Source organism: Bubalus bubalis, chromosome 15 (assembly GCF_019923935.1).
Source record: "Bubalus bubalis isolate 160015118507 breed Murrah chromosome 15, NDDB_SH_1, whole genome shotgun sequence".
NCBI lineage: Eukaryota > Metazoa > Chordata > Mammalia > Artiodactyla > Bovidae > Bubalus > Bubalus bubalis.
Window position 1 is genome coordinate 78,594,149 of NC_059171.1, and position 12,822 is coordinate 78,606,970.

The 12,822-nt window shown below is 47.7% G+C and overlaps 1 protein-coding gene across 13 annotated transcripts in view; it reads right to left on the reverse strand.

The window, feature by feature from the left end:
* The window catches only part of TRAPPC9 (trafficking protein particle complex subunit 9), a 388,230-nt gene that overhangs the window by 156,498 nt on the left and 218,910 nt on the right, over window positions 1-12,822 (reverse strand). For all 13 annotated transcript variants that reach the window (XM_025264824.3, XM_025264825.3, XM_025264823.3 and 10 more), the window contains one exon: window positions 3,109-3,251. In XM_025264824.3, the coding sequence (XP_025120609.3) occupies window positions 3,109-3,251 (143 nt within the window). The remainder of the gene's footprint in view (window positions 1-3,108; window positions 3,252-12,822) is intronic.

Genomic DNA, 12,822 nt, shown 5'->3' on the forward strand with positions numbered 1-12,822 from the left:
AGGACAGTTAAAAAAAAAAAAAAAAAAAGGCAAAGAGAATTCCACCTGCCATCTATGCTGTGCTCTGGCTCCGGGAAAACACTGGCCCCTCCACTGTTCACTTTCATTCTCTCATCCCCCATGAAGGGGCAGAGCTGGTGACCACAGCAGTGGGGACGGAGGGCTGAGGCTGGGAGAGATCCAGAGACACTTCCACGGACAGAGTGGGTAAGGGGGGCCCAGGCTTCTGGAAGCCTACTTCAGAGCACTGTGATGGGAAGCATGGGTTTTGCTGGAGAGAAGACCAACATTCAAATGCATCTCTTTTGCTCATTAATGTGCACCTGGGGTGAGTTATTTAACATCTGCATACAGCAACACTGACTTCAAAGGGTTCTCGGGAGTTTAAATGGGACACTGCACAGTGGACCCAGGGCATGACTAGGAATAGGGTGGGTCCTGAATAAATGGGATTTCCCTGCCCTGACTTCTAGAACTCGATCAGTAAAAAACTACCAATGAGAAAAATGGCATAAATCATGAGTATTAGTGAGAGGGGCACTGGCGGCTCAGCTGGCCACGAGCCTGCCTGCAGTGCAGGGGACCCGGTTTCTATCTCTGGGTGGGCAAGACCCCCGGAGCAGGGGACGGCAACCCCCCCCAGGGTTCTTGCCTAGAGAACTCCATGGGCGGAGGAGCCTGGCAAGCTACAGTCTATGGGACCACAAGAGTTGGACGCAACTGAGCGACTATGCCACCACTGCTGATGAGAGGAGCCCAGGAGCAAGATGTAATAACCTTTGGTATTCTGGTTTCAGAACAGGGTTACGTGAGTCTTTATGCCAGCAATTAGGCTGTCTTTTGATGACTGTATAGCTTCTTTTTGCATCAAAGTCAGCTTGAATGCCCATAAAGGCTCCAGCTAACATGGATTCGGTCATCTAGCTGTGCATCTGTGTCTGCAGCACCTTGCAGTCAGGGTATCTGGGAGCCAGTCTGTCACGGGCAAGCTGTGAGACTCTGGGAAAACCACAGGCCTTCTCTGGGCCTCATTTGTGATGCAATGTGTGGAGCCTGGCCATCTCTGGGGATGCCTGACTCTAAAATGGCCCGATACTATAAGAAAATTCTCACCTGGGAGCAAGATGAAAACCAGTGTCCACAGAAAACCATGTCATGTCAACCTGAACAGAGTACAGATAAAATGCATGATAATTCTGCTGTATTTCAGGCCAACGATTTATACAGATCTCTACAGAAACTGGAGCATAAATACCAGAGCGGGCACTCTGAACTCTGTCCAGTACGCACTGGGAAAGTCTTCAAGCCAGACCGTGATGTGGGAACATTTGTCTTTATGAGACGATACAGGAGCAGGCTGGAGGCAGGGGAGTATTTCTAGAGTCCTAAGGGAAGATGGCAAACCTCAACCCACAGGATCAGGGCTCAGTGAGACTGAGCAAGAAAGGAGAGGGATTAGAGGAAATCAAACGTCAACCCTCATCAACCCAAGAGCAGGGAAAAGAAACACGTAGGCCAAAAGGAAGAGAGTGAGGCCAGCGACCAGGAGCCAAACAGCACATCAGCCCACCACCAGCTCTTCCAGTGTTCCGCAGCAAACCACAAGGCAGCAATGCTTCTCATCTTAAATTGTCATTAAGAGCTGCAGGGGCCATGACATGGGAGCCAGAGAGCAATAGGGGGAAACGAATCCAACTTGGTGACAATCTGCGCTGCTTCTCAGACCTATTTATGTGAGCGGTGGCAGCAGGAGATGAGGGGACGAGAAAGAGGCGCACGCCAGGGTGATGGTGGAGCGGACTGAACACACGGGAAGGGCCTGAGAAACTCGAACAGCATCTGGCAGGCATCCCGGCCAAAGCTCCCTGCCGGCAAGTGCTTTGATGCCTTTTACAAATTCAAAACAGAGGCGAGCGCTGGCAAGAGAGACCATTACTCTGTGGATTGAAAAAGTGATAGATGATGAAATGAGATGCTGAAAAGCCCAAGCTCAGCCATTGATTCTCACTGAGGCCATTCCCCGGGGCTGGGAGAAAAGCAGTCTTTCCTATGAACTCAAACTGCACTTACTTTTGGGGGCGGGGGGGGGGGGGGGGGGGGGGGGAGCGCTGTATCACTCTAAAGAGAGTTTTCTATCGACATTAACATCCCCCCATTATACTCTGTGGACGATAGAGCCCAAGGGTGGAGGGGGTTGCTGCACATAACGGTCTCTCCCCTCATGGTCAAGGACGGACAGGTAAAGACAGCCTTAACTCCATTAAGCATAAGTACCACTAGGCCAGTCCATGCTACCCGGAGAGGTAAGGTGTCCCTGGACAGGGGGATGTGGAAGCACCCGGGGGGTCAGGACCTGCCTTCCGAAGGCTGCTCACCACCTGGGCAGGAATCCAACCCCACAGGGTCTCCAGGTGTCTGCAGCCCCACCCAGCACTATCCCCAGGTCACCACAGGTCAAAGTTTCGGGTGAGAAACTGTCATTCTCCCACCTAAGGGAGGAACAACCTCTAGTATCTCTGGCCTCTTCTGGATCTGAAGGAGACAAACTGATTTCTTCCTCCCTGAAGGAAGGCTAGGCCAGGAGAACCAAGCAGGAGGAAAAGCCTCCCTAAGGGAGGGCGCTCTGGGCAGAATGGCCCACCCTCTCGATGGCTGGGGGCTCCAGGAAGAGCGGGCCGAGATGCTGGCTGGCCTGGCCCTGCACAGTCCTCCTGGGAGGACAGCGGGACAGAGACAGACAGGCTGGACTCCTCCAGGAGCATCCAAGGCACAGGCCATGTGCCGAGTCCCTGCTGATGGAGGCCTGCGCCGGACCGGAGTGAGGCCCGGGCTCGGGACAAGGAGCGGGGCCGTGTCCCGCCCCACGACGACAAGCAAGCACGCTGCAGAGAGGACGCGATCACCACGGCGTGGGGCAAGAGGGAAGCCCGCCCAGCCCGTCTTCCCGAAGAGGCATTTCCCTGCACTGCCTGTTCATCTGATGAAGACCTGGGGAGGCTGACCCTGGCACTCTGGGCGGTGGGACCAAGATGACACCACGGCCAGAACTGCGGGTGCAGCGCCGTCAGCCGCGAGAGCAAGCCTGGCCAAGAGCTGAGGTGCACGTACCTGGTGGCCGGCAGGGTGCTGACCCGCGTGAAGAACACAGACGGCTCCACCTCCACGTGCAGCCCCAGGGCCAGGTTCCTGTAATACCCTTCAACGTGGCCTGGGCCTCCGGAGTATTTGAAGTTCAGGACAGCTTCCAGGGTCTAAAAAGATGGAAGGAAACAAAAAAAGGTCACTTACTACTCCCTGAGCCGACCACCATCCAGCCACGTGGCCGGCCTCCCCCAGGTGAGGGGAAGGTGATCCCGGCTGGTGAAGCAATGGGCACTGGGCAGCTCCACCAGGCGGCCACTGGCACCTCACCCTGGTGCCATCCTTCCTCCAACGATGCCCCGCAGCTAACAACACGCACGATTCTCAGCCTGCAAACACGAATGGAGAGAAACTCGAGGATGATTCTGTGATGGGATCTAGCATTTCAGAGAGACAAGTGCATTTCAGTCAGCATCATTTAAACACACAGATCAGGTTGTGGGGGTGGGTGGGGGCTTCCATGAGGGAGCTGGAGCATGGCTCCTAGGCTAACAGTGAGTAAGGCTGATGAGCCCCAGACTCATGCAGATAAGGTCATGGGGCAGCCATGGAGCCAGAAGGCCAAGCAGGAACAAGTTCCTTCCAGGAGGGACATCGTGGGGACACCCGACCAGGGGCAGAGCCAGCCCCCCACACAAGCTGGCAAGGAGTCAGTTCACGAAGTCAGTCAGTCCATGAACTTCTAAGGGCTGAGGAGGGGCTCTACAGATAGTGGACATCCTCCAGATGCAGCGACAGTTCCCGCCCACGCCAGGCTCTTCTCCAAGGACCTCCCCTGGGGGACTGGCAGGGACAGAGGTGCAGGGGAGCCTCCCTGGGTAGTACAGGCCTGGAGCATGTGGTCAGCAGCCACCAGGGGAAAAACACGAAACGAAAACCCAGCTCCAACCCCTTGCCCCCATCCCGCCCCCATCCACACCCTTCTCTCCTCCAAAGCAAAATCTTTAGCTTCTGGAGGAGGGGTGACCAATGCCAAGGGCACACAGGCAGGGGTAAATATCCATCCTAGTGAGGCGAGGACAGGAGGGCCAGGATCCTAGAGCGACACCACTAGAGACAGAGCGGGAAGCCCGTTCAGAGCGCCCACCTCTAGACCAGGCAGAGGCTGGTGCTACCGGGAGAGGGGCAGGGACTCCGAGAGCCCACGCCCGCGATGCGGGGTGCAGCTCCAACCAGGGATGGCGGCAGGGGGAGGACAACAGCGTGCCCCTCTGCTCCTGCGGGCCCCCAGGAGGAAGCCCCTGGGGTAGGATGGAAGGTGTGCAGAGACCCCCGTCCAGGTGCTGGCAGGCAGGGAGGGCTCAGGGCCTTTATGGGAAAAATGCCTGGAACCTCAGCAGCCCCTACCACCTTCCTCCCCCTCCCCCAGCATGATCCAGAGCCTGTGCCGCACCAGCAGTAACCATGGCAACAGGAAATCTCAACCCCAGCTCAGCTCCTCACTAAAATGACTCAGCCTTCCCCAGTAAGGCCCTAAAACAGGCAACAGCACACGGCGGCCCAGGGGCCACACCTGGCCGGCAGCCTGGCTCTGCGTGCCCTGGGGCTGAGAACAGTCTTTTACATTTTTAAAGGGCTGCACAACAAAACAAATGGCAAAACCAAAGAAGAATATGCAACAGAGACCACAGGCGGCCAGCACAGCTGAAATATTTATCAGATGCTCCTTCACATAAGAAGTTGACTAATAAAACTCTTAAGAAGCAAACATAGCCGTCAATCATGGGGACCTTGGATTAGGAATAATTCCAGAGATAACACACCAAGAGACAAACGGCTGGGGTCATGGAAACCCAAGGAGGGTAGAGCTGTGGGGAGGAGGGACGGAACACCCACTGCTGCAGCCAAGCCAGGTAAACAGGGCCTGAGAAAGTGTCCACCACATCTGGAGACTGGCTGGGCTCCGATGACCCTAGTATGGGCGTTTCCCAGAAAAGAAAGAGGGAGGGTGAGCTGGGAGCACTGTTGGGGCTGACAGTGCTGATGGGGCCTCAAAGCCACGTGTTCAGGGTGGGGATTCGAGCACATGCCCACCCGCGAGAGCTGCGGGAAGCCACGCGTCCCATCCGCAGGACAGGCCCACCCGCCTGCCCTCCTCCCCGTGCCCCACCAGTCACGACTCAAAAGGGTCCACGCGAGACACAGGGCTTAGCCCTCAGGCAATGGCAACCCACTCCAGTACTCTTGCCTGGAAAATCCCATGGACGGAGGAGCCTGGTGGGCTGCAGTCCATGGGGTCACGAAGAGTCAGACATGACTGAAGTGACTTAGCAGCAGCAGCAGCAACTGCTTTCATTGACCCATTCCTCCTCTCCAAAGGAGAGGCAGGCACAGCTACGAAAGTGCTTAAAATGAAAGAAAACCACCATATGTGCGTGCTGTCAGGCGCCATCCCAGCTGGAGGACGGATCTCCTCTGGGAGGGACACGGACAAAAATCCCAGAGACAAGCAGCCTGGTACAGCGGGTGGGGAGCAGGGAGGGAGGCCAGTTAAGCTCGGCTTGATGCTCTGGCTAAGTGAGATCTTGAGCATGTTATCCCACCACTCAGCCTCAGTTTCTCAACTGTTAAATGGGGCTAATAATTAACACCTATCTCACTGGACTTTAATGAAGACTCAGTGAGAAAGTGAAGTATAAGCTCAAGCAGGCACTCGTTAAACAGACTCCTTTCTCCCTCTGCACCCTGACCACTCGATACCTGAAGACAACGTGGCTTAAAATAGGAAGAAAGGGGAAATGGATTCTAATGCCATTTAACATTTTTTGTAGTGTGGTAAAATACAGATAAAACTTACCATTTTAACCATTGCTAAGTGTACAGTTATTTGGCATTAGGCACTTCCCCATTGTTGTATAAACATCACCACCATCCATTTCCAGAACTCTTTCATCTTCCCAAACTGAAACACTACACAAACCACACAAAAATCCCTCCTCCGCTCTGCCCGGCCTCTGGCAGCCACCGTTCTCCTTTCTGTCTCCACGAATCTGGCTGCTCTAGAGGCCTCATGGAGGTGGAATCGCAGCACTTTTGTCCTGTTGCGACTAGTGTTTCCACGGTTCAGCAGTGTTGTTTCAGAAAATAATTCCTTTCTAAAGTTGAATAATATTCCACCGAATGGATGTGCCATGTTCTGTGTATCCATTCACTCACCAACAAACACTGGGGTTGCCTTCACTTACTGGCCATCGTGATTAACGCTGCTGTGAACGTGCATGTGCAAACACCTGTCTGAATCTCTGCTTTCAATTCCTTTGGGTTTATCCCCCAGAAGTGGAACTGCTGGATCAGAAGATAATCCTGTATCTAATCTCTTTAAAGAACCACCATACCCTGTCCCACTGTGACAGAACTATTTAACATTCCTAACAGCCGTGCATAGGGATTCCAATTTCTCCACATCCTCAGCAATACTTATTTTTTCCTGGTTGATTGGTTGTTTTCAATAATCACCATCCTAATGGGGGTGAAGTGGTATCTCATTTTGGTTTTGATCTGCATTTCCCTAATGACTAACGGTGTTGAGCATCTTTTTATACGCTTACTGGCTATTTGCATATCATTGGAAAAATGCCTACTCAAGTCCTTCAGTCCCATTTTAAAAGCTCATTGTTCCAACTCGTCTCCCACCACTCTTCAAGGTGGACGTGTTTACAGGTTCCCCTGAACTTTGGTGCTACTGATTCTCTGAACCTGTATAAATGTTGCTCCTCCTTCATGCCCCCCGCCCCATTTCCAGTAAGATGGCTGTACTGCCTTACTTTAAAAGGACTCAATGAAATACAGATTAAAAATAATAATAATAAGCATATTTTAGTCTCACCAAAATCCGAAATTCTTTTTCCACAGCATACAGCACTGCACTATAATCTCAAAAGGACGGCCAAGTTTATGACTTAAACTTTTGAAAACCCTTGTCAGCACAAGGTGAGACCCCCTCATACACACATCCTAACAATCCTTTCTGTAATGACTTCTTTAATCCAACAGACTTCCATTTGTTTGGCCTCTTCTTTCAATCATCTTTCCAATCACTTCCTGAGTACTTTCTGAGCGCCTGGACCTGTGCTTAGAACAGTGAATACAGGAGGGTCCCTGACCTCAGAGAGCTCAGTGTCAAGTCAAGGGATGTCTGAGTAAATTAAGTGATAAATGAACCGCCAATCCACCACCCACTATATTCACGGCAGCCTCTGCAAATGCAGGCATGCGGGTCAAGGAAATCAACAGATTCTCAACAATGGCCTTGAAAAGCCAAAATCTGTGAAGGAATAAAAAAAAATTCATGCTGGATTTTCTGTTCTTTAAAGTAAACTTACAAGTTGTCCCCAGGGAGTGATAGAGTAGAAACCACCTGGGAAATAAGCGAAAACTACACACAGAGAGGTAACCAGCAAGTACCAGACAGCAAAGAAGGAACCGTATTTTTATTTTCTTGGAATTGGCTATTTCCTTACTCTGTAGAGAAGCAAGTAAAAGATATAATCATGGGGGGAAATATGTAATTTATGAAATCACAGAAGAGATTCTGTGAAATTATTGCATACTACTGCCTTCCTTCCTTGATTAAAAAAAAATGCCTTCTCATATCCATGAATGTAGAATATTTTAATAAAGCCATAATGTGGGCTGATAAGGGAAAAGACATGGGATGCCCAAGCTTTATTTCAATGAGAATGTAAGGGGAGACAATGCACCACTATGCCCTAAGACTTCTTCTTCAGACACGTGATGGTTCAATTTCAGGGAAGATTTATTATACAAATCAGAAATGGGCAAAGAATTACAGAAAAAGTATTTCTTTTCTAGCTGTATAATAATTTGTTATTTGAGCTGAAATGAAAGGTCTTTCAAGAGCTGCCTTTTACTGAGCACCTACTAAGTGCCAGATGCTGTGCTACCTGAGCCTCACACACGGGCTCTAACATTAAGAGCCCTCCAAGGAGAGTCCAGCATAAATGAGCAGCTCAGTGAGTGGCCGAGGCCACGGGCCCAGGCTCAGGCACAGAGCTGCACGGCTGCATAGCCCGTGGTCTTCCGTGTACGGGACTGCCCAGAGCAGTGCTCACCCATCCGTCCACCCATCCACTCACTCACCCTGGATGGGTGTGCACTAGTGTGAGGGACTGTGGCAGAAGACATGACGCCATCCCTGTGGGCTCAGGTCTAGCCAAAGACACAAGCCCCGGACCCCTAAGACCGCTGTGCTACACTATGTCACAGAGAAGGGCCCTGGATATACGAGGATACAGGAGAAAAGAGGACGGTGTGTGTCCAGGGCAGAGTTGTAGAAGGAGAGACCACAACCCAGCAAGGAAGAGAGGATTGGGCGATTATTAAATAGAAATTGGACAAACGATGAAAGAAAAAATCAATTAAACTAAAACTCATTTCATGAAAGTACCAATTAAAGCGACAACCCTCTAAGTTAGGCTGATCAAGGAAACAAGAAGTGAGAAACTGGTTACTGATGTCAGGAATGAAAATGCCCATCAGCACAGAGCACACGCACATGAAGGGACGATAAAGAAAGAGGGAAAGCAACTTCGCGCCAGCAGACTGAGCAACTCAGGTGACGGGTGCACGTTACCAAACGGAACCAACGAGAAGCAGGAGACTCAACCGCCCGCCAACTGAAGACACAGGATTCATAAATTAACACGGGATTTATAAGTGAGCATGAGATTTATAAATTAACACACCCTCCTAAAAGAAACCCCAAACTCAGATGGCTTCCCAGCTGAATTCTATCAAAACCTAATTTTAGATACAACACCAGTTTATACAAACACATTCAGGAAAAAAAGGGAGAAAAAGTTCCCATTCTTTTTATGAGGCCAGTATTATCCAAATGCTAAAAGCAAAGAGCTTACAAAGAAAGCACAGGCCTATATTCCTCGTGAATTTAGATGTAAAAATCGTCAATTATTACTGAGTCAAATACAGTAATATTTAAAATGAGTAATACATCATGACCAAGTAAGCTTAACAATCGAAGGTTTGGTTTAACATTAGAAATCAATCAATGTCATTCACCATATTAACAAACTATTAACAGAGAAAACAGAAGAGCCATATGATTATCTCAATAGCTGCAAAGAATGCAATTGAAAAAATTCAAAACCTATTTATGATTTCTTTAAAAATCTCAGCAAAATAGGCATAAAAAGGAACGGCTTCAATCCACAAAGTGCACCCGTGAAAAACTTGCAGTTAAAACCAACTTAATCATAAACAATGTTTTGCCTCTAAAATCTAGAGTAAGGCAAGGACATAGCTGCCATTACTTCAATCAACAATGTAATAGAGATCCTAGGGAAGCCAATAAAGCATGAAATTAAAATCATATATGTCAGAAAGGAAGAAATAAAACTGTCTTTTCATAGATGACACAGTCATGTATCCACACACACAAAAAAATCCTAAATTATCTACTAGAACTCTCAGAAATTGCTAGTGGTAAGGTAAAATTTACAATCACTTTGGAAAACAAAAAAGCAATTCCTTATAAACTTCAGCATAGAGTTAATAAATTATTCAGTAATGAAACTCCTACCAAGAAAAATAAAAATATAAATCCATACCAAGAACATATGTGTAAATGTCCCTGGGAACTTTATTCATAGTACAAGTTTAATGTAGTCTCAATGTCCAACAGGAGGTAGGTGACTAGATGAACAAATTTTATGGAATACTGCTGAGCAACGAAATGGAGCCAACTACTGACAGACACAACACGAGAAAATCTCCAAATCATCATTCTGAGTGAAAGAGGCCAGAAAGAAAAGAGTACATACTGTAGGCTTGCATGTATAAGAGATGCTAGAAAAGGTTACTCTTTAGGACAAAAAGCAGATCAGCGTCTCCGGGGTTGCGGGGCAGGAAGAGGACTGGCTATAAAGGAGTCAGGGAAACTTGCGGCAGTAAGAATATTCTGTATCTTGATGGACTTCCCTGGTAGCTCAGATGGTAAAGAGTCTTGCCTGCAGTGCGGGAGACCCTGGTAAGATCCCTGGGTCTAGAAGATCCCCTGGATAAGGAAATGGCAACCCACTCCAGTATTCTTGCCTCAAGAATCCCATGGATGGAGGAGCCTGGCGGGCGACAGTCCATGGGGTCGCAAAGAGTCAGACACGACTGAGCTTTTTATACAGTTCTTATAAAACTTTTTTACATTTTATAAAACTTTTATACAGTTAGTGTGGCTGCATTTTATAGAATGCAAATTACACTCAATAAAGGTGATTTTAGAAACTGATCCTGATCTCAGGTGATCACTTGCAGACACTCAAACAGAAGACTCCAAAGCCATCGTGTGGGGCACGCTGATGGAGCACCACCTGTGTCTGAGGATGAGCGTGGAGCCTCAGGAATCCCAGGTTCTAGCCGGAGCCAGGGTCAAGAAGCAAGGTTTCGATTCACTCTTAGAACCTCACATGACCTTGGAAAAGTCACGTTCTTTCTCCAGTCCTGGGTACACACATCTGTAAAATCTGAGTCTTCCCACAATTCTCATGTGAATCGTTACTGTTCGTTTCATAATGCTAATCTAATGTTCCACGACTTCTAATCTAACTAAGGCCAGAGCCAGAGAAAAACAATCAGCCTGAGCAGCACCCTAACTAATTTATATGTCTAAGAAATTGATCTCTGATTTTTAAAGACCTCAGATGGACCTGTTGCCACAGGTTCGCCTCTTCCCTATTTCTGTGATATGACACAAGATTAACAGCCGTGATGTTATTCACTTAATAAGCCAAGGACCTCAGGGCCCAGCTGAGGTTCATACCCCAGGAGGCCAGTCCTACTGTTAACTTAAGGTCAATGAAACACACAAATGAAAGCATTACCATCACTTTACAGTTAATTAGCACTTCTGGCCAAAGTCTTTCTTCAGCGTTAATTATGCCTTAAAAATGCCAAGTGACTACAAATTAAATGGTACATCCACAATAATGCAGGAATGGATCTTAGCAGTACCAGCCATTAGAACAGCTTCTATTCAAGAGGCCCCGAAGTACCTTAGGGACTGAGAAGGGTTAGGACGCGAGGTCTAGATGGAGAGGGATGTGTCTGCTGCTGCTGCTAAGTCGATTCAGTGGTGTCTGTGTGTCCGACTCTGTGAGCCCACCAGGCTCCCCCGTCCCTGGGATTCTCCAGGCAAGAATACTGGAGTGGGTTGCCATTTCCTTCTCCAATGCATGAAAGTGAAAAGTGAAAGTGAAGTCACTCAGTCGTGTCCAACTCCCAATGACCCCATGGACTGCAGCCTACCAGGCTCCTCTGTCCATGGGATTTTCCAGGCAAGAGCACTTCCCAATGACCCCATGGACTGCAGCCTACCAGGCTCCTCTGTCCATGGGATTTTCCAGGCAAGAGCACTGGAGTGGGGTGCCACTGCCTTCTCCGAGGGATGTGTCTGGAGACTGTTAAAAGGCTATGTCAAAAATCTGATTTCTGGTACCAAAAAAAGGAGCCAATTCATCTTTTTCTGATGTGAAATACAGGTTCACATCATTTGACCATTTTTTAAAACTGACCTGTCAGTTTTTTTCTTCCACATATCTAGGAGATTATTAACTAACTTTCATCATTCTCAATATATTTACTCCTTAAATGTGATACAAGCTGCAAATATTTTTTCACAGTGGGACAGTGTCTTTGGATTTATTTAGGATGCTCTTTTGGAGAAGGAAATACCACTCTGGTATTCTTGCCTGGAGAATACCATGGACAGAAGAGCCTGGAGGGCTACAGTCCATAGCTTCACAAAGAGTCAGACACAATTGAAGCGACTTAGTACAGGATGTTCTTTGCTTGGAAGAAATGTTTAATTTTTTGCAGTTAATGCATCAATCTTTTACCTTACATCTCTTGCACATTGTTCATGGTTCCTGAATCATGATTAGATACCCTCTCCACACTCCACGGTCATAAAATATAATTCTCCCCCATTTTCTTCTATGACGTTAAGGTCTATCTTTTAAAGTTTTCACTTCAATATTATTTCAAAGTGACAGAAAATTTGAAAGTACAAAACATCACCCCATTACCCAATTCAAAGACTGCTCACATTTTCTCCCATTATTTTTTAATGTTATTTTTAAATCAGAGGATAATTTACAATATTGTGATGGTTTTGCCATATATTTTAATCCTCTCTCTTCCAGAGAGAGAGAGAGAGACAGATAGATAGAAAATGACAATATGGTGTCTGCAAGGCTTCTCCTTTGTACCATACCTGTTTTTCCTTAGTAATTAACAAGTAATTAGTGTGGAGATGCTTTGAGAGTTGATAAACACCTTATTCCTCATTAAATTTTCACGCACTAGTTTTGCATTCATTGACAATTTTCTAACAACATCACTCATTACTACTAAGATGCTTGCTTCAAGGCTTTTTCAGTGAACAAACCTGAAAAATATGTATATTCATATGTGCACATCTGTGTCTGTATACACATACACGCAAATATTGGCATCTCACCATAGACAGATATGGATATAAGTACATATATGGACAAAGATACAGAAATAAACACAAACAGGACAGGAAGTTCAGGGTGATAGCTCAAGTTTCAAATTGATACCACAAAATTCATTCCCATTTCCCCTTCCCACATCTGTAACAACGTTCTCTAATGTGAGAGACCTAACTTTCATCATTCTCAATGTATT